A 20,995-nucleotide genomic window follows, 5' to 3' on the forward strand; every position below is an offset into this window, starting at 1 on the left:
TCGGGCGGGATCCTGCCCCATGGTGGCGTGAGTAGGGCAGGAACCCCTCGGCTCCCCGTCCGCGCGGAGACCCGGCCCCCGCGCCCTGCCAGTGCCTAGTCATCGCACATTCAAGTGCCCGAGCGGGCCCTGCCCACCTCCCCCGCCGCTCCCACCACCCAGAGTACGCGTTCCTGTCCCATCCATCGTCTCTCCTGCCTTGACCGTGCAGCCCCGTTTACCTCAGGACCTTTGCACTTTCGTTTCCAGTGCTTCGAGCTGTCTCTGGGATCATTCCACAACAGTCTCTTGCTGGTCAGATGTCTCATTTTCCACGAGGCCTTCCTTGACCACTCTCTTTCTCCCCTTAGTCATTCTATCTCATTATTTTGTTTAATTTTCTTCCTAGCATTCACTCTGCTTTGAAACTATTTGTTTATTTTGTTTCTCCTCCTAGGATGTAGCTTTATGAAAACAGGTAGTTGTTTCACTTGTCCACCGCTTTATTCCCAGTGCGTAGAAGGCACACAGTAAAGTATTCAGTGATAGCAGTTCAGTGAACGAATGAATGACCCTGCCTGCTGTTGCTTTTGCTCTGTCCGCTTATTTAGTGACTTCTGACTAACTTGTGAAATATGTAAGCAGATGGAAGCTTGTTCTCATTTTGCAAAACATTTTAACGTCCTTGACCCCTTTATTTGGTAACTGTCAGAACAAGCTGGGATATAAAATTTTACGTTTTTGTAATATTTTAGCTCTAATTGCCTTCCACACATTCAGGAGGCGTTTACCAAATTCTGCTTTATCTAGGTCAGGCTTTCTGCTTGGCACTGGGGACACAAATGCAATAGCAACAGGGTCTCTTCCTCCAGAGAGCCCGGTAGAGGCAGCAGACATGTGGACAGGTTAGTGCCAGGACAGTGTGATGCTTGCTGTAGTGGGGGGTCCACACTGTGGAAGTATGGAGGAAGTAACAGGTGGTGCTAGAGTTGGGCCTTGAAGGGTGGTGAGAAGTTTGCCAGGCAGGGAAAGGCGAAAGAAGGACTGTAGGCCAGCGTGGGGTCAGGAATCAGCCTGCAGGGCCAAATGTAAAAGATCATGGACTGGTGGGGACCCTGGAAAACTAAACTTCAACCAGCAATTTTTAAAAGAAGTCAGAACTTTATGCTGTATTTCTGTGCTCCTGATTCTTAAATGTTGGCAATAGCTAATTCTTAAAAATTTTTAAATGCTCTGAGCCATGCAAAATTCACTTCGTGTGGTTGCAGGACTGTCGATCTCCAAGGCAGGTTATATAGGAGGGAAGAACTGCAACGAGCTGGAAAGGTAGCCCAGGGCCAGGGGAGCTGGGCCCTGTTTGTCCAGGTACTCTCACTTAATTGTCCCTGGAGCCCTGTGTGCAGCAGCCGTGAAACCCATTTCTGCAGAAGAGGACGTGGAGGCTCACAGAGTTTCAACAGTCTGCTTCCTAGCAGGCAGCTTGGAAAGTGAAATTTGAACTGGGATCTCTCCCCAGCTAACATCCTTTCCTGGGTGCCTCTGCTCTCACTGTTCTCTTTTGGCTTTTAATTTGTTCTGAAAGAACAACATCCAAGGTATTTTTCTTCATTAACCTTTTCTTTTTCTTTCAAAAGGATCCTGTAGAATTAAAAATAATCCTGTTTTGGCATAGTCTTCTCTGAAGAGCTTTGATATTCCTGAGGATTTAATTTTTGGGATGCCAGGACAGATTAACATGTGTTTAAAATAAGTGTCGGAGGGCATATTCAATTTGTCTATCTAAAATAAAATGTTCTTAATTTTCTGGATAAAGAAAAGTGCCAGATGAAGCAATTAACAGTGAGTAAAGCAGTTGTTTTCATGATGCATAAGGTAAAACAGAAACCACATTTTCTTAACATTTGATTTGGCAGTAGGGCAGCTATTTGTGGTTTAAATATGTAGCTATACTTTACCACTGATTAAGAAGATGACTTGTTTTTTTTTTACAGAATTTTCTTGAAGAATAATTAAATCTGTACTTCACCTTTTGTGATTGCATGAACTAGTTTCAAGGCCAGTCTTTATTTTAACTGTTTATTATGAGAACTTTCAAACAGACAAAATTAAATTAGTATCCAGCTTCCAATGTTATCAACTCCTGCCCCATCTTATTTCACACACAACTCATCTACTCATACCCTAATCCCCCTGTTCTTGTCAAGCAAAACTTAAATGTCATATGTCATATCTCTAAGAGATAAGGACTCTTTTAAACTTAGAAATGCAGTAATTCCTTAATATAATAAAATAATCAGTCAACATTCAAATTCCCACTTGTCCCATAAATGTCATAGTTCTTTAACTGTTTGTTTATTGGAATCAGGATCTAGATAAGGTGCATAATTGTGATTGGTTGATACATCTCTTAAGTTTCTTTTTAATCTGTAGATTCCCCCTTTATTGCTTTTTGTTTGTTTTCCTTGTAGTTTATTTGTTGAATCAGTTGCTTGTTCTATACCATTTCCATGGTTGGTGTCTTACTGACTGCCTCTCTGCAATGTAATTTAACCTGTTTCTTTGTATTTCCTGAAAATTTATAGTTGAATCTAGATGTGGCTTGGTCAGATTCAGGATGCCCTAGGTGGGGTGCTCTCTTCCATCTAGAGGCAAGTAAGCTCACTCTGTGATGTTAGCAGGTATTGGTGCTCAGTGCTTAGACCCATTGATGCATTAGGGGTTGTATTATTTGGGAAGCAAGTTTATATATCTTTTGCACAACAGAAGCTCATTGTTTTGGATTTTATATTGCTTTTAAATTGCCAGTTAAAATGTTTTTAGTTGCTATCTCAAATCCTCTTTGGAAAACGTTAGGGTATAGATTAATAGGTATAAAAATGAGCAAAGATAGTAGTGTTTTAATATCAGACTTTCTTATTGCTAAAGAAGTTTACTAAACATTTGAAGGTAAAATTCAAGAAATTTGATTTGATTTCATGCATTTGGGTTTGTTTGTTGAGGTTTGGTTTGGTTTCGTTTCGTCTGTAAAATATTCCACTCTTCCTCTCTGCCCCCAGCTAATTTTACTAATTTTTAGTATCTTTCTTACGCAAAGACTACACACTCTAAAACTTTTCAGAAATAGTAAAATTGGACTCTAAGGATACATGGATAACAAATGAAATAATTACCTTTTTCTTAAAAAATGAGGCCTTAGTATTAACTACCTGTACATTAAATGGGTTCTTGCCTATTCTGAAGTTGTAATTTTTTTTTTTTTTTTTTTAAGATTCTGTTTGTTCATTCATGAGATACACATGGAGAGTGAGAGAGAGAGGCAGAGACAGAGGGAGAAACAGGCTCCCCACAAGGAGTCCGATGCGGGACTCGATCCCGGACTCCAGGATCAGGATGTGAGCCCAAGGCAGATGCTTAACCGCTGAGCCATCCAGGTGTCCCCTGAAGTTGTAATTTGAAGTATTTCTATAAGTGGATTTTGGGCTTTAGGAGAACAAACACTGTGAACACCTTGTAGTGGTATGTTAAAAGTTTGTCTTTCCATAGGCCAGGATAGGAAAAACTTAGGGATTCGTTTAAAAAACAATTTGTCCTCCCTCTGCCACAACAGTGCAAAGGATAATTGAGAAAGAATGACTGCTTTTAAAAGAACTTCCTTTAAAAACTATATATGTGTATGTGTGTATATACGGATTTGTATAGATCTATGAGTGATTTAATGCGTTAGACTACTTAAGTGTTGTGCATCTCATCCAGTGCTGCTACTAGTTTGATTTTAGTGTATCAAGGGGTGAGGGTGCAGCCCAGGTAATGAATCCACCAGCTCTGATTCTGAAATCAAAATCTGTTTCACCGACTCTTAACTCTCCTCTCAGAAACATAGCACCTCTTATGAAGTAGATGTCTTCAACAAATGTCCTGAAATATCACCTGCTGGGCCCAATCTAGAATGAAAAGTGAATTCTGTGCATTGCCTCCTGTGTGTTGTTTTTGTTTTTGTTTTGTTTTTAAAGATTTTGTTTATTCATGAGATAGAGAGAGAGAGAGAGAGAGGCAGAGACATAGGCAGACGAAGAAGCAGGCTCCATGTAGGAAGCCTGATGTGGGACTCGATGCCAGGACTCCAGGATCACACCCTGAGCCAAAGGCAGATGCTCAATCACTGAGGCACTCAGGCATCCCCTGTCTGTTGTCTTTGACTGTGATGCTCGCCCAGTAATGGCCATGTCATCAGCTTTCCTCTTACCTGATCTTAGTTCACATTTTCAGAATGCAATTGTTTGTTTGGGGGAGAAGTAAATAGAATGGGTGTGGTAATATCTGTCCTAATGGCAGCAGACTTTGAGACCTTGCCCTCTGCGGGCACTGTGCTCACTGTCCCCTGAGTTTGATCCTGTGCTTTTTCTCTGTTATACTGATGATTGTGGTCCAAGATCATCTGGCTACGTGGCAGGCCCATTGCCCTCTGACCCCGGAGTCCTAATCTGTTTTTTTTTATTTTTTAAAAGATTTTATTTATTTACTTGAGAGAGAGAAAGCACAAGCAGGGGAGGGCAATATTGTGTTTCCCTGATAAGCAAGGAGCCCGATGCGGAGCTTGATCCCAGGACCCTGGAATCGTGACCTGAGCTGAAGGCAGATGCTTAACCGACAGAGCTACCCAGACATCCCTAAACTGTTTTTTTAAGTAGATATCTTTATTGTGCTATTATGTGTCACAAATATCTAAAGAGAAAATATAGAAATCCTAATCTAGATAGCTATTTTGATAATTCTTACAAGAAATACTCACTCTAAATCTTAACTCTATATACTATATTCTAGAGGAGAGTAATACATGTTTTTTCTTTCTACTTTTTGGTCTCCTTCACCCATTTCTCCCACCCCCAACTGCACCCCTGGCAACCACCAATCTGTTCTCTGTATTTATAAGGTTGGTGGTTTTTATTTTGTTTTTTTAGATCTCACATATAAGAGAGATCATATAGTATTTGTCTTTTTTTTTTAGATTTTATTTATTTATTTATTTATTTATTTATTTATTTATTTAAGAGAGTGTGAGCATGAGTGGGGGGAAGGGTAGAGGGAGAGGGACAAGCAGACTCCTCACTGAGCCTGATGATGTGGGGCCCAACCCAGGACTCAATCCCAGGACCCTGGGATCATGACCCAAGCCAAAGGCAGATGCTTCACCCACTGAGCCACCCAGATGCCCCAGATTGTCTAGGTTTTTGTTTTTTGCTTTTTGCCATTGAACTGTATGAGCTTCTTACATATTTTGGATATTAGTACCTTATGAGAAATATGATTAACTGATATTTTTTCCCATTTTGTAGATTGCCTTTTATTTTGTTAATAGTTTCCTTTGCTGTGCAGAAGTTTCTAGTTTGTTGTAGTTCCATTTGTTTATTTTTGTTTTTTGTTGTTTTTGGTGCCAGATTAAAAAAATCATTATCAAGACCAGGAGCTTACCGCGTATGTCTCCTTCTAGAAGTTTTATAATTTCCGGATTTATGCTCAAGTCTTTAATCCGTCTTAAGTTAATTTTTGTGTATAGTGAAAGAGTGGTTGAGTTTTATTTTCTTGCATTTTCCACCATTGTGTGGTGTCCCGTTTTCCCATGACCATTAATGGAAGAAACTGTCCTTTCCCTGTTATATATTATCAGCTCCTTTGTCATAAATTAATCAACTGTATACATGTGGGTTTATTTCTGGGCTCTCTATTCTGTTCCACTGATCTGTGTGTCTGTTTCTTTGCCAGTACCATACTGTCTTAATTACTATAGATTTGTAATACTTAATTACTATAGTTTTGAAATCAGGGAGCATGATGCCTCCAGCATTGTTCTTTCTTAAAATTGCTCTGGCTATTCAAAGTCTTCTATAGTTCCATATAAATTTCAGGATTATTCGTTCTATTTCTATGGAAAATGCCCCTGGAATTTTGATAGGAATTGTATTGAATCTTTAAATTGCCTCAGGTAGTATGGACATTTTAACAATATTGATTTTTTCTAATCCATGAACGCAGAGTATCTTTTCCATTTATTTGTGTCTTTAATTTCTTTCATTAATGTCTTCTGGTTTGTTTTAAGTTATTCCTGGGTATTGTATTCTTTTTGATGCAGTTATGAAAGCATCATTTACTTTCTCTTTCTGATGGTTCACCAACATAGAGAAACATGAAAGATTTTTGTGCATTGAATTTGTATCCTGCATCTTTACAGGATTCATTTATTCTACCAGTCTTTTGATAGAGTCTGCCCAGGAGCTTGCCCTCTGACTCCAGCATCCTAATGCTAACCATGGCACCCCACCGCCCTACTACATTTATTCTCCTACTTAGTTTTGCCTTTAACAGACATTTACTGGGCACCCACTATGTAATTAGTAAAGGATCAGACACATTTTCTGCTCTTAAGGAGCTCACAGAGTGAAGTGGAGATAGACTCGCCATGCAGTATAAAATGAATATAAGTTGTGCTGCCAAACACAGGGCCAAGGCCCCCACAGTGGGAAGGGAGAGGCTGTAGACGAAACCTTGCAAGAGAAGCGGGTGCATTCACTAGATTTTGAAGGAGGATGAAGCTGGTCAGGAGAATAAAATGGGGAGGGAAGTCACTTCAGGCAGAGGGAAGAACTCAGGAAGAGGACCAAAGGTGGCCAGGAGCTGTGATGTCAGCCTGGGTCTCTGGTGATTTCATATTGCCTGAGAGTGGGCCAGAGGTCCTGCCATGTTAAAGGGTTAGAGCTTTACTCTCCAGGCAGTTGGTCACCATCAAAGGAATTTAAGCAAGAGAGTGGTATGATCCCTGTGCATGTTCAACAAATCTTTTTGAATTTCTTATTTTGAAAAAATTCTAGGTTCATAAGATAATGTAAAAGTCGTACAGAGAGGTCCCATGCATCCTTCACCCAGTTTCCCCCATTGGTTGTATATTTACATAACTGCAGTATAATACCAAAGCCAGGAAAGTGTGTGCATACAGTTCTATGGCGTTGTATCACCCGCAGAGGTCGGCATAAACACCACCACCAAAGTCAAGATTCACAACTGTTTCATCATCCCAGAGATCTCCCCTGTGCTACCCTTTACAGCCACATACCCCGCCCTGACTCTCCACCATTCATAACCCCTGGCAACCACTAATCTGATCCACAGCTCTATAATTTTGTCATTTCAAGAATGCTGTGTAAATGAAATTCTACTTTGCAGATGGGCTTTTTCACTTAAGGATAATGCCCTTAAAATCTACCAAGTTGTTTAGTGTAAGAGTCGTTGGTTTATTTCTGTTGCTGACTGGTAATGGTACGGATGTACAGCACTTTGCTTAACCATTCACCCACTGAAGGACACCTGAATTGTTTCCAGTTTTGAGCTGTTAAAAATGTAGCTGCTGTGAGCATCTGTGCATAGTTTTGTTTTATTTTTAAGATTTTATATATTTCTTTAAGAGAGAGAGAGATAGTGTGGGGGACAGAGGGAGGGAGAGAAGCAAGCTTCCCACTAAGCAGGGAGCCCCAAGTGGGGCTTGATCCCAGGACCCTGGGATCATGACCTAAGCCTAAGGCAGACACTTAACCAACTGAGCCACCCAGGCAGGCGCCCCATCCCACCCCACTCCTGTCATGTGCAGTGTTTTATGCGGGCAGATCTCCCTTTCTAAATGGCATGTGTACAGTGGTTTGGAGGTAGCAGGAATGGAGGCCTGGAGAGCACTTGGGCAGTTGCCATATCGAGGGAGCTCTGAGAAAGCCATAACCAGAGCAGAGGAAGGCAGGGCTGAGGAGGGGAAATGGACAGGCCCAGCTATTTGCAAGGGACCTGTAGGGAGGAGTCCTCAATGGATCCTTCCTTTCTAATCCAATCGTGGGGACTGTGATCACCAAACACTAGTGGTTGTCCTTTATCATAGTTTGTAGTGTAGTTTAAGAACTGACATCCGGAAGGATGTCTCTGAGATGCTGTAAGTCTCTTGATGATCAAAAACAGAGTAAGTTGTTATGCTGTGCCATTTTTGATAACAAAGTAGAAAAAATAAACGGATTAAAAACTTGAACAGCAAGTACTGAAATTAAGAGGGCAGTTGTGAAAACCTGCTTTTAATGGCAGTGGTCAGGTAATCTGTAGATACTGTATGTCCTGGGTATTCTGAACCATTCCTGTGGTTGAAGGTTGGTTGGCCTGAATCTGTAGATGACTGACTCATCATCATCAAAGAAAAACAGTCTTGGTGGAGTGAAGCCAGTAGGATGAGATGTAAAGGCCTGTGTTTTTTCCTGGCCTGGTCCTGACCAGCCCTTGGACATACCTAAATACAGTGAGAGAGATGAATTAGAATGGTCTATTGGGAAAGACATGAATATTGTCATCAGACACACCTAAATTAAGACCCCAGACCACGCCACTCTCCAGCTGAGGATTTGGGCAGCTCCCTCCTGTCTTCCGGCTCTTGTCTTCAGCTGTAGAGTGGGAGCAGTCCTGCTCACCTGCCAGACTGTGTGGAGGGCATTTATATCCATGTAGCTTAGAGCCTGGCCCACTCCTGCCTCCAGTCTCAGCTGTACCAAACCTACCCTACATTTAGGTCTCAGCTCTTCATTTAAAAAGATTTAATTTGTTTTTTGTTTTTTTTATGTGAAATATGTGCATGACTAAGAAAAAGCAACAGAAAGTTATAGTGGGAAGAGTGAAAGTCTCATTTTCCACTGTGTCTCAGCACTTGCTAGCATAGTGTGTGTATGCACAGGTGTGTTTGTGCATGCACACGTGCATGTGTGTGTATGTGTGTGTGTGGCTTTTCCCATAGATTGACATTTAATACGTGCACTCTTTAACTTGCTTTATTTCCTTTATATATCTTAGATATCATCCCTTTTCAGGACACAAATCCCTACATTATTTTTAATGGCTTTATTATGCTTTTATGCCATAGTTTATTCACTCATTCCAAGTGTACATTTTAGGTTATTTCTCATTTTTTTTTGCCAGTTACAAGAAGTGCCACGAAACATTCTTGCACAAATATCTTTGAATATTTGTACATATATGTTTATCAGATACATTTGAGGAATTGTACTTTCCAGGTTAGGAGTCGCATGCATCTAAAATGTTCATTAGATATTACATATTCTCCTCCCCAAAAATGTTGTGCCAATTTACGGTGCTTACCAGCATGTATGAGAATGCCTGTTCTTTCACACCTGGGTTGATACTGTGAACAGACTTGCACTCAGGTCTTGACCCCTCTGGGAAACCTTCCTTTATATCCACTCTCACTCACATACTCCTGCTCATTCACTGGCTCCCCATCCCCACCCCCACCACTCTGCTGGGTTCCTGCTCTTAGGCCCACATCTACCCCCAAGCCACTTCCTAGGTGGTGTGATAATTATACTTTTGGCTGTTCATGGGAAGGGTCTATCTGGTTAGTGCTCTTTCAACAACCTTTGCCTTGTGCTTGGTGCACAAGACGCCCTCATGAAATGTTGGGAGGTCCCAGCGGATGATACCTGATGTCCCCGCAAGACTTGGACATTAATATTGTATTTATAGTAGTTGAATTGCTTATATTTAGAATGTCAGAGAATTTTTTATTTTTTAATGTTTTAAATTTTTTTGAGAATTTTTTTTTTAAAGAAACATTTCTTATTCTAGGCTCTAAACAAGTAGGATGTTCCTCCTACCCACTGCTTGTCTGTAGAGTGGGTAGATTTTACTCCAGAATCCTGGAGAGGATTCTACAAGTCTTCAGTCTTCGACAAATAGGGATTTTAGATCAGAGTGCTTCATTCAACAAGGGTTCATTGAAGCAGCATGGTAAAGAGGGAAGGGTGTGGATGTGAGCCAGATGCCTTTAGCAAGGGCTGTGCTCACTCCTTCCCCAGAGGGGTTCGCCCAGCACACTCAAGTCTGAAGAACCCAGGGAGCAGAGCGTGGCCCCCAGGGAGCTTCTTCAATGGCTGATTGGTAGACATTGGACATTTCCTTACATTTCTCGATGGAGGAGAGGGAAGACAGACCCTCCCTGCTTGTGAGGTGCTCCCGGCCTGGGGAAGGGAGACACAGGCCTACGGAAACTGACAGTCCAGAAGCAACTTGGGATGGGCAGGGACTGGGTCTCACTGCAGGGATCCCAGGGGAGGAACTAGCGCCCTGTACTGAGGGAAGTGAATGCACTGACTGCACCTTCAGTGTGGTGATAGCACAAAAATTCATACTCTTCCCAATTTGTAAACTGTCTTCTAAAACCTAGTTGACGTCCATTTTGTTGAAATATAATCTCAGCAGAGTTGATTTCATTATTGGCTAAATTACTGGCTTCCTTGGGTTGCCCTGAGGTGCTCACGAAGCCCAAGTTGGGCAGAGAAGGTGGCTTTGACAACTTCTCTCTTAGGTGAGTTTGGTTGGTTGGTTGGTTGGTTGGTTGGGTTTTTGGTTTTTTTTGTTTTGTTTTGTTTTGGTTTTTGGTTTTTGGTTTTTGGTTTTTGGTTTTGTTTTGTTTTTGTTTTGTTTTGTTTTGTTTTTGGCAACTAAGGGCAACATGCTTTAATTTAAAAATTATTTAAATCCTGAGATGAAAATACATCAATTCTCAAACCTAATGACATTATGTTCTCCCCATATTCACAAAAGCTAACCTATTGGTGTACCAGTCAGAATCTAGGCTACAGCAGCTGTGGCAGAGAGAGTTGCAGGGCTGCTCAACAAGGCTTGACTTAGCTTCAGTGTGGGCAGGTGGACCAGAACAGGGGGCGGCTCTGTGCCACAAGATCATTCAGGACTCTGGCTGGTGGGTGGCTCTGCTGTCTTCAGCATGTGACTTCCAACTCTGGGATCTATGACAGCTATTCCCCCAGCCAGCAGCAAGGAAGAAAGGTAAGGTGAATGGCAAGCAGCTTTCTTAAAAAAAAAAAAAAAAAAGAAAAGAAAAATGATGTTGAAGTGGCATACATCATTCTGCTCGTATCTCATCAGCCAAAAGCTGGTCATCTGGCCATTCCTGGCTGTCAGGAACGCAGTCAGATGTCATCTCTGGTTGGGCAGCCATCCGTCCAGCCAGAGCACAGAGGCTTCTGTACTAAAACCAAAGATGGAGGCGTGGGTCCTGGAGCTCGTCAGCAGCCCGGGGTTATCATGCTGCTCATCTCTCAGGCACTGCACATGCTTCTGCCCCAAGCCAGACTCGCAGACTGCATGTGTGCCCTGCCTATCTCCACTTGCTTCACCTGATTTCTCCTCCTTTTCTCTGGGTCCTGTACACCCTTCCTCCACACCGTGCATTCCTTTCCTCTCCACACCCGCCATGGCCCTGCTGTGTTTCTCCAGATCTGTCTTCTGTCCTGCCCACCCAAGCCACCGTTCTCTCAGCTTCCCGAATGAGCACTCTGGAAAGCACATCAGAGCACTTGCCTCTCTGCCTTGATGGCTCCACAGCCCTCAGGCCCGGGCCCAGATGGCTCCCAGCAGCTTCCAGGGCCCATGGTGATCTGGCGTCCTTCTCTTTCTCCTGCTTCTTCCCCTACTGCCCAGCAGAACGAAATCCAATGACTTGTCATGCTCAGAAGGCACGTCCACCTCTCTGCACATGCTCCTCTCTTGCCCAGAGCCTTGTCTATCCTCTGGGTTTAGGGGTCTCCTTGTGTCGGGGGCTCTTCCTGAGTATGCCCACAGTGTCAGCTCACCAAGGACAGACACACTGGCTGTTCCAGCATAGGACCTACCTTGTCCACAGTGGTGTCAGGAAGTGCTTTTTGAAGGCCAACAGTGCTGGTGTACTGCAGTAGGGCTAAGAAACAGCGGGTTGTAGTGGCCACCTGCCTTTCCTCTGGGTCTCCCTCTGATCCTTGGCACTTGCACGCCAATCTACCAACTTGAGCAATTCAGGTCTGGGCACAGTCCGCTCAAGCTCTGTACCTCTGCTGTCTGTCTCTGGCAAAAGAGTCCAAGGCAGATGCCACCTCCTCCATGAAGTCGTCCTTGCCTTCTGCACCCCTGCCAGTGCGTAGCACCTCTTTTGCCTTTTGAATTAGTTTACTTCTTGCTTATGCCCTTATGTTATTGTAACTTGTGTTATAATATGGATAGCAGCCTCAGTTCTCACATTTCTTCCCTCAACTAGCGAATTATGTGTGGTTTCCAGCCTAGCTGATTTGGGGGCACCTGGGTGGCTCGGTCAGTTAAGCATCCAACTCTGTTGTCCAGACCCCTGTTGGGCTCCACACTCAGCATGGAGTCTGCCTGAAGTATTCCCTCTTCCCCTGCCCCTCCCCCTGCTTGCCTGCCCTCTCCTTCTCTCTCTCTCTTTCAAAATAAATAAAATCTTTTTTTAAAAAAAGGACTAGCTGATCTTGCTATATTACCTATGTCACTTAACACCTTTTTGTACAAAAGGACCCCATGAGTGTTGAGTTGAATTGTCTCAGCCTCATAAAAACTATTTAAAAAATCCTCTTTAGAAATGGATATTCCTTCAGATGTCAGTAAAATGAAGCAACGTCATGAGAGAATCACTAGATACTGAATTATGGATCAAGGCAGCAAAAGTTTATTGAATGCTTATACTGTCATCCTGTCCCAGCAGTGTGAGATGCCTCAGTAAGCAAGACAGACCAGTTCCCGTACACCTGGACCTTAGGCATGGCTTGGCCAGGCCATTTAGCTCACAGCCTACCAGGCACTGATAATCCTGCTCTGGGTTGTCACAAGCCCGTGAGTCCATTCATCTAGCGCAGTGCTGGCTTCCCAGAGGTACTCCCTGCCAGTGTGCAATGAGTCTGTCACAGCGGCTTCTGGTAATCATGAAAATGGGTTAAAAAAAAAAAAAAAAAAAAAAACTGGCAAGGGGCAGTGAAAGGAGTGGCCAGTTGGAGAAACTATCCAGTTGGAGAAACTATTCATTCGATCCAGATTCTTTGTTTACACTTGTTATTAATCAACCTATTTCCAGGTTTAATGGAAATTCTAGGCATCACTTTATTGAAATACAAATTATCAAAATTATCACTCCAGAAAACTCAGCAGGTCGACATCGAATATTAGATGGTAGAACAAACAGGAATTTGCTGGAGCTGTGCAATAAAATTTCCTGTTTTAAGGCATACAGAATGTTATTGTTGGCTTGGTAATTTTTTTAAAAAGAGCAAAATAAATAGCTTGCTGACTTTTAAATAAATGTCTTCAGACAAGAGCCAGGGAACCAAATTAATGTAGCTGCCTGCTGATTTCTGTTTGCTTGTTTTCTGTATAAAATCACACAGGCTCCTGCATGGTAGGGATCTCAGCCTATTGCCTGAACTACCAAAAGGCCACTTTGGGACTGCCAGTTTTTACTAATTTATCATAAATAAATGTCAGAGCATCCATGTCATTGACCATAGGTTACAACAGTTCTCCATCTAGGGATTTTACTGAGCCTGCTGGATGTGGGGTTTGGGCAATGCAGGTCCGCTCCAGGATGTGCCCAGGCACATACCCATGTCATCAGGCCCGCCATCCCATTGTTCTGTAACTTTCTCCTTTTACAGTCACTTTGACATAGGACTTGCTTTCTGCTTCATCACTTCACCTGAATTTGTGGACTTAGAAGAAGATAGGCCCTTTTGTAGTTTTTTTTTTTTTCCTTTTTTTTTCCTTTTGTAGTTTTTGCAGGAATCATAGAAGGATCCCTTTGAAACCTCTCCCGAATGCCGTCATCCCTGAGACAGCCCAGCATATGCCAGTTCCACAGGAAGCAAGCTGATAAGAGTCATACAGTGACATAATCTTGTCATGGCTAGCAAACTGTACAAGTAAAAGAAAGGCTGTTATTTCCTAGTCCATTCCCTGGAAACCTGGTCATCCCTGGCCTGAGTGTTCCTTCCTTTCACGAGGGCCTCGTACCTCTGAAATGTTGCCTTTTTTTTTTTTTTTTTTGCATGTTGCTGAAGTTCAGAACTTGGTGCAACTGAGTTTATCAACTTACAGCCCCATTGTCTTATGCCAGAAAATTTGCAGCACTCTTTAAGTGAGCTACACATGTGTAATCTCAGAATGTATGTTCATTCTGTTTTCCTTTTAGGGAACCTGACGACTGTACCAACTCTTTGGAATATTCTATGATACTACATCATGAGTGACAGTAAATGTGACAGTCAGTTTTACAGTGTGCAAGTGGCAGACTCAACTTTCACTGTCTTAAAACGTTATCAGCAGTTGAAACCAATTGGCTCTGGAGCCCAAGGAATTGTTTGGTAAGTATGATCTGTTTCAGTAGCGTGGACTGAGTTTTTTTCATCAAAAAACTAAATAAAACTAAATTGTCAGGACTTAGAAAACACCGATGATAAAAAAAAAAATACTCTTTTCATTGCAATAGGTTTTTGAACTAAATTGAGTCAACCTCTTGCTCTAGTTATATGTAGTCATATTGTAGGATACAAACCTAAATTCTTAGAATGCTGCATAAATTTAAATAGGTAGCAGTTTTTCTCTTTTTTCTTTTTTCTTTTTCTTTCTTTTTCATTCCTCCTGTCATTAGATAACTAGAGTAATAGGTATGACAGTGAGTTGTAACAGAAATTTGGAGTTTTATTCATTTCTTCATCCTGGCCACCTCTCCCTCCCCCCCTTTTACCCCCAATCACTCCTATTCATTTCTAGGCGCCGTCACTGCAGTGCCTTGCCCTTCCTTGGCAGGACGAGGCCACTCAGTGTCATTATCACCCCATGGATTAACCAGGAAGGGATGCTGTGTGAGGGGTTGGGCTGGCCGTCTCTTCCTTGGTGTCTCACTTCAGCCATGTGTCCAGCCCGTCAGAACTGTTGGTCTGACCGTGAGCCTTAGTCTCTTGCATGGTAAGACAGTCAGCTGCCGCGACATCACTGCCCAGCTAAAGGTAAAGTCTTTCACGTGTTTTCTAGACTACAGTTTTCAGCACTTCTCCAACTTTTTATCCCATAGTTTTCCTGGGCAAGACTTTTTTTTTTTTCCTTTTTTGGGTCAATAAAAACAAGATCATCTCTGCCTCTAAAAGAAACCCTGATAAAGCTAAATATCAAATGTTAACTGCTTGTAGGCAGAGGGGATTCCAGATAAGAGAGGACTCTTCTGGATGTTCTGGTAGGGGTGCTTGTTTTCATTAGAGATTTTGAGTTTAGAGACTCTGCACCAGTGGTTTGTAATGATCCTTGGTTATAGAGACCTGCAATCAGGAAGTCAGGTGCTTCCTTCAGCCTAGGTGGTTGGAGGCCCCAGGGGGTTAAGAGGAGATTGCAGTTCAGAGCTTCTCAGTTCAGAGCTAATGCAGGAGAAGGGGCTGTGTGGAAGGAATGTAGGCATGTGTCTAAAATAACGGTAATCTCAATTTCCAAATGATAGCATGCTGTACTGGTACTAAAATCCAGTGTGCCAAGAGAAGTTTTAAAGTCACTGGATGGTCCGATTGAGGACACTTCAATTCGTATAAAAAGGTCTAGACAACAAAACATTCTTTTGATTCATAATCCATCTCTTATTTGGAATCAGTTGGTCATTTGACACAGGTAATTTGGCAAGACTGTTATCAAGGGCATTTAATGTAGTAACCACAGTGAGAGCCTGACTGGAAGTTTAAAAGTCATTGTAAAATGGAAGGTTTTATAAACGGCAGGCAGCTAAAATTAATGACTCAATACAGCATGGTGAATAACAGTAAAATCATGTGCTACTTGATGAAATACTATTTTACAGAGATTGGTTTTGACTTCCAGGTTGCATAGGCCACGTTTCATCTTTATTTTTTAAAGAAGTGTTTAATAATGAAATTACTCATTATGGATGTGTGGTTTTTTTTTTTAATTAAAAAAAAATTTTTTAAGATTTTATTTATTTATTCAGAGAGAGAGAGAGACAGGCAGAGGGAGGAGCAGGCTCCATGCAGGGAGCCCGATGTGGGACTCGATCCCAGGTCTCCAGGATTACACCCCAGGCTGCAGGCGGCGCTAAACCACTGCACCACCGGAGCTGCCCTGGATGTGTGTTTTTCATTTAAAAATTTTTAGTTTCAAACACAAGTTCCTAATATGCCATTATAAACTAAACTTCCTCTGGAAAAGCAGTGGCAGAATTTTACAGGATGGAAAATTCTGAATTAAAAAAAAATTTAAAAACTCAGAGTCCAGAAATAAACCCATACATTTATGGCCCGTTGATTTTGGAAAAGCGTGCCAAGGTTATTCAGTGGGGAAAGAACAGTCTCTTTAACAGTGCCAGGACAACTGTATATCCACATGCAGAGGGATGCAGTTAGATCCTTACTTCATGTCCTGTAAAAGTTAGCCCAGAGTGGATCATTGACCTACGTATGAGAGCTAAAAGCATAAAACTCTTAGAAGAAAAAGTGGGAAGCTTCATGACTTTGGATTCTTAGAAATGACACCAAAAGCATGAGCAATACAATTAAAAATTGGACTCCATCAAAATTGAAAACTTTGGTTCATCAAAGGACATGGTCAAGAGAGTGAAAAAACAACTCACAAAATAGAGAAATGTTCACAAATCACATATGCAGTAAGAGTCTAGCATCCATATGTATAAGGAACTCTTACAACTATAAAAAGACAATCCGATTTAAAAAACAAATAGGCAAAGGACTTTAACAGACATTTCCCCAAAGATCTGTAAATAGGTTAACAAGCACATGGAAAGGGTATCATCGTTAGTCATTAGGGAAATGAAAATCAAAACCGTAGTGAGATACCACTTCATACCCACTGGGATTGAAGAAATTAGAACCCATACACATTGCTGGTGAGAATGTAAGACAGTGCAACCACTTGTGGAAAATAGTTTGACAGCTCCTCAACATGGAGTTACCTCGGGTCCCAGTAAATACACCTAGAATTAAAGACAGATATTCAAACAAAGATTTGTACACACATGTTCCTAGTGGCAGTGTTCATAATAGTCAAAAGATGGACACAGCCCAAATGTCCATCAGTGGATGAACAGATGCACAAGTTGTGTTATATGCATACATGGGATATTTATAAAAAGGAACAGACCACTGGCACATCTGACAATATGGATGATCCTCAAGAACATGCTACACAGAAGAAGCCAGACATTTATGAGAAACATCCGAAGTGGGTAAATCCATAGAGGCAGATACAAATTTGTGGTTAACAGAGGAAAGATAGTGGGAAGCAACTGCTTAGTGGGTGTGGGGTTTCCCTTTGTAATGATGAAAATCTTTTGGAATGATCTGGATACGGAGGTGGTGACTACATGATAATGTGAATATACCAAACGACACTGAAATCATTCACTTTCAAATGGTGAATTTCATGTGTAAGTGAATCTCACCTCGGACTTTTTTTTAAAAAAAAAGCAAACTGGAAGATGCCTTAAACAAAGGATCTTTGTCATTTATAGTGGATATTTAACTCCTGATACCATAGTATCATATGTGATGACATTTTCATACTATATTATGTATAAAATATGTTGTCATTTTCCTGTAGTAGCTAAATTTATATATTCACAGAATCCTAACAGTAATTTCACTAACTCTTAATATTTTCCTTTACATGATTTTATGACAATTTTATTAATATTTATAGGAGCAGTTTTTATTTCACATGCAGAAAGGTAGGAAGAAAGAAGTATGTTGTCACTAAAAATTTTTTTAATGATTTTATTTGTTTGAGGCAGAGCACAAGCAGGGGGAGGAGCTGAGAGAGAGGGAGAAGCAGGCTCCTCACTGAACAGGGAGCACAATGTGAGGCTTGATCCCAGGATCCTGAGATCATGACCTGAGCCAAAGGCAGACGCTTAGTCAACTGAACCATCCAGGTGCCCCTGTAGTGGCTAAAATTTTAACACCATTCTAAATCTTATCTCTTGCAAATCCCCATTCCCATAGCCTGAGTTTTGATTCAAAGGAAAGATCAAACACTGGGTTTCTGTTCTTTCTTTTTTTTTTTTTTTTAAATTTTATTTATTTATGATAGTCACAGAGAGAGAGAGAGAGAGAGAGAGAGGCAGAGACACAGGCAGAGGGAGAAGCGGGCTCCATGCACCGGGAGCCCGATGTGGGATTCGATCCTGGGTCTCCAGGATCGCGCCCTAGGCCAAAGGCAGGCGCCAAACCGCTGCGCCACCTAGGGATCCCGGTTTCTGTTCTTTCTGCTCAAGAAAGAAGTCATTAGGGGATCCCTGGGTGGTGCAGCGGTTTGGCTCCTGCCTTTGGCCCAAGGCGCGATCCTGGAGACCCGGGATCGAATCCCACATCGGGCTCCCGGTGCATGGAGCCTGCTTCTTCCTCTGCCTGTGTCTCTGTCTCTCTCTCTCTCTCTCTCTGTGACTATCATAAATAAATAAAAGTTAAAAAAATAATTAAAAGAAAGAAAGAGGTCATTAGGGGCAGCCCTGGTGGCTCAGTGGTTTAGTGCCACCTTCAGCCACCGGGGTGTGGTCCTGGAGACCCGGGATCGAGTCCCGTGTCAGGCTCCCTGCGTGGAGCCTGCTTCTCCCTCTGCCTGTGTGTCTGCCCCTCTCTCTGTGTCTTTCATAAATAAATAAATAAAATGTTTAAAAAAAAAAAAAAAGAAAGAAGTCGATACTTGGAGCTGATTAAGCCTAATTAATTAGTTAAAACTTAATGAGCCCAGGCACACTCTACAGTTTATTTCACAGTCTTGGATGTCACTATTCACTTACCTTTGTAACACAGCCAATTAATCATTACCAGATCAAAGCCTATTGGCTGGGGTTAACTTTACTGGATGCATGCAAAGGGGGTTAATGTGACACAGATCATTGATGTCTTTTTTTAGAAATGTTGGTACAATTATGAAAATCATTCTTAAACTTCTGAGATGTTTCATCTTTTGGCCTTTAGATGAAGTGTCATCCTGGGATTTGGGCCTACATGGCTAGAGACCTGGTTTCTGTGATTACTACATTGCTCCTCCCCACCAGAGCTGGTGCTGCCTTGCTGTCAGCCAGGGCAGTGGGTGACTGCCCCTCACTTTCCTGCCAGGCTTGAGGCTTCGTGGTCCCGTTGAGCTGCAGCAGTGGTGGTCCTCAAATTGAGAGGAGAGTACTTTTCCCATGAGACTTTCCCCACATCTTCTGAGGACTTCTTCTTGGCTCTATTTTGCATTATTAGCATCTTGGGTATTGGCATTTTGCTAAAAGTTCTCGGAAGAAAAATGTTCTGTACGTGGTGCAAGGAGCAGCCTTACCCCTCGTTTGAATAGAGCAAGAAATCGCTTCTCGACCTTTTGGCTAAGATCAAGTGTGAATAGAGCAAGAAACTACTAATGGTGCCAGACAGACCCCTTTCTGTCCATCAGTGACAGAAAGACCTGAATGTCCCCACCATCAAGCCCTAACTTCTAGATAACCAGTTCTCTCCAGCGTTCCTTTCCCTGCAAACATGGCAGGTTCTTTCCCATGACCATCACTTTTGTTCCCAACGCATGTTCAGTTAGATTGTCCTCAGAAACCCACCAGTCTTTCAAGACACTATCCCTGGTCTTTCAAGATTAATCTCGTGTATGAAATGTCCCCAGGTAATCACAGCTCATGTTTAGAATCCAGCCTCCGCTATGTTGAACCAAATGCTTGATCGATGTGCACATGTGCAAGTGCACATGCGTGTACACACATACACACACACACACACACACACTATCTCACTCTCACTCCAGAACCATAAAATAGTAAATCTGTTATTTAAACTAGGAAATTTGTGGTAATTTCTTATAATAGTAATAGGAAACTAACACGGGGGCATGCATGTTCTTACTTTTTTTTTTTTTAAGATTTTATTTATTTATGAAAGACACAGAGAGAGAGAGAGAGAGAGAGGCAGAGACATAGGCAGAGGGAGAAGCAGGCTCCATGCAGGGAGCCCGATGTGGGACTCATTCCGGAGACTCTAGTATCACGCCCTGAGCTGAAGGCAGACACTTTAACTGCTGAGCCACCCAGGCATCCCATGTTCTTACATTTTTGAGAAATAAAATATCATAGTAGCAATAGTACATGGTTTACCAAACTTGTTCATTGTCTGTTCAAAGTAGAGCTTTATAAAGACCTAGGGACTGGAGTGTGGGCAAGCCAAGGTACCAGTACTGGAATGGGATTACATGGAAGAGCTGTGATCAGAGTAAAAACAATTTTTAATTGTTTCTGCAATTGTCCTTGATTTGTTTCTATGTTTTTGTTGTTCATTAAAAATATTAGTAAAATAAATTAGGAAGTAAGTTTTAAAATGTTAATAGCTTTGGATTATTCATAAGCATCAACTAAATTATTTAATAAAATTAAGTCATTGGAAGATTTTGACGCTGTAGTGGGGAAAATGTGTGTACATTTCTTTTATATCAATTCAGTTTTTTCTTTGTCCTTCTAAAATCTCAGGTTGTTCAACCAAATTAGGATTATCTGTTTTATGGACAGCTGTAGGAAGTGTATATTTTTAAAAAAATGTTTAATATTGGATCCGGCAGTCCCTAGAAGGGACCATTAACCTGAACATGAAATGGTTAGTCTAGCTCTTACTCCTGTTCCTCTCTCTGGTTCTGTGTACCCATGAATGTTGCCTTGCTCTCACACCGTTTTATTTTCTTTCTAGTAGTGCAAGTAAATAAACACATAACTTTCTGCAACAACATTTCTATGATGAAGAAGGTGTATAGCTTAAAGTGCAGGAAGAGTGTGATTCGAGAGGACTGGGTTCCTAGGCCAGCTGTGATCCACATCGCAGGAGTCTTTTGTGACCTTGGGCAAATCCTTTTGTCTTTGTGGGTCTTAATAGTTTCATCTCTAAAATGAGTGGTTTAGAGCTTCTGGATCAGAAGCTAACAAGATGATCCAGGACAGTTAGTGCAGAAGAGCTTTTAACAAGTTTCTCAAATGTAAAAAGTAATTGGGAACTGGGTGCAGATAAACAGAGCAGAGGAAGTGAGAATAAGTAGACAAGACATTTGCACAAGGAAGAGGACCTATCTATAGTAAAACCCCAAAGAGGCTGTGGGTATAGAGATG

The 20,995-nt window shown here is 41.9% G+C and overlaps 1 protein-coding gene across 6 annotated transcripts in view; it reads left to right on the forward strand.

The window, feature by feature from the left end:
- MAPK9 (mitogen-activated protein kinase 9) overlaps positions 1-20,995 on the forward strand; it is a 51,660-nt gene that overhangs the window by 620 nt on the left and 30,045 nt on the right. For 4 of the 6 annotated variants that reach the window (XM_072840428.1, XM_072840430.1, XM_072840429.1 and 1 more), the window contains exon 2: positions 14,039-14,210. In XM_072840428.1, the coding sequence (XP_072696529.1) occupies positions 14,089-14,210 (122 nt within the window). In that variant the 5' untranslated portion in view covers positions 14,039-14,088. Of the gene's footprint in view, positions 1-14,038; positions 14,211-14,619; positions 14,856-20,995 lie in introns of those variants that run through there. The other 2 variants (XM_072840431.1, XM_072840432.1) reach the window with 2 other exon arrangements.

The sequence above is a fragment of the Canis lupus genome, chromosome 10 (genome assembly GCF_048164855.1).
Source record: "Canis lupus baileyi chromosome 10, mCanLup2.hap1, whole genome shotgun sequence".
NCBI classification, from domain to species: Eukaryota; Metazoa; Chordata; class Mammalia; order Carnivora; family Canidae; genus Canis; species Canis lupus.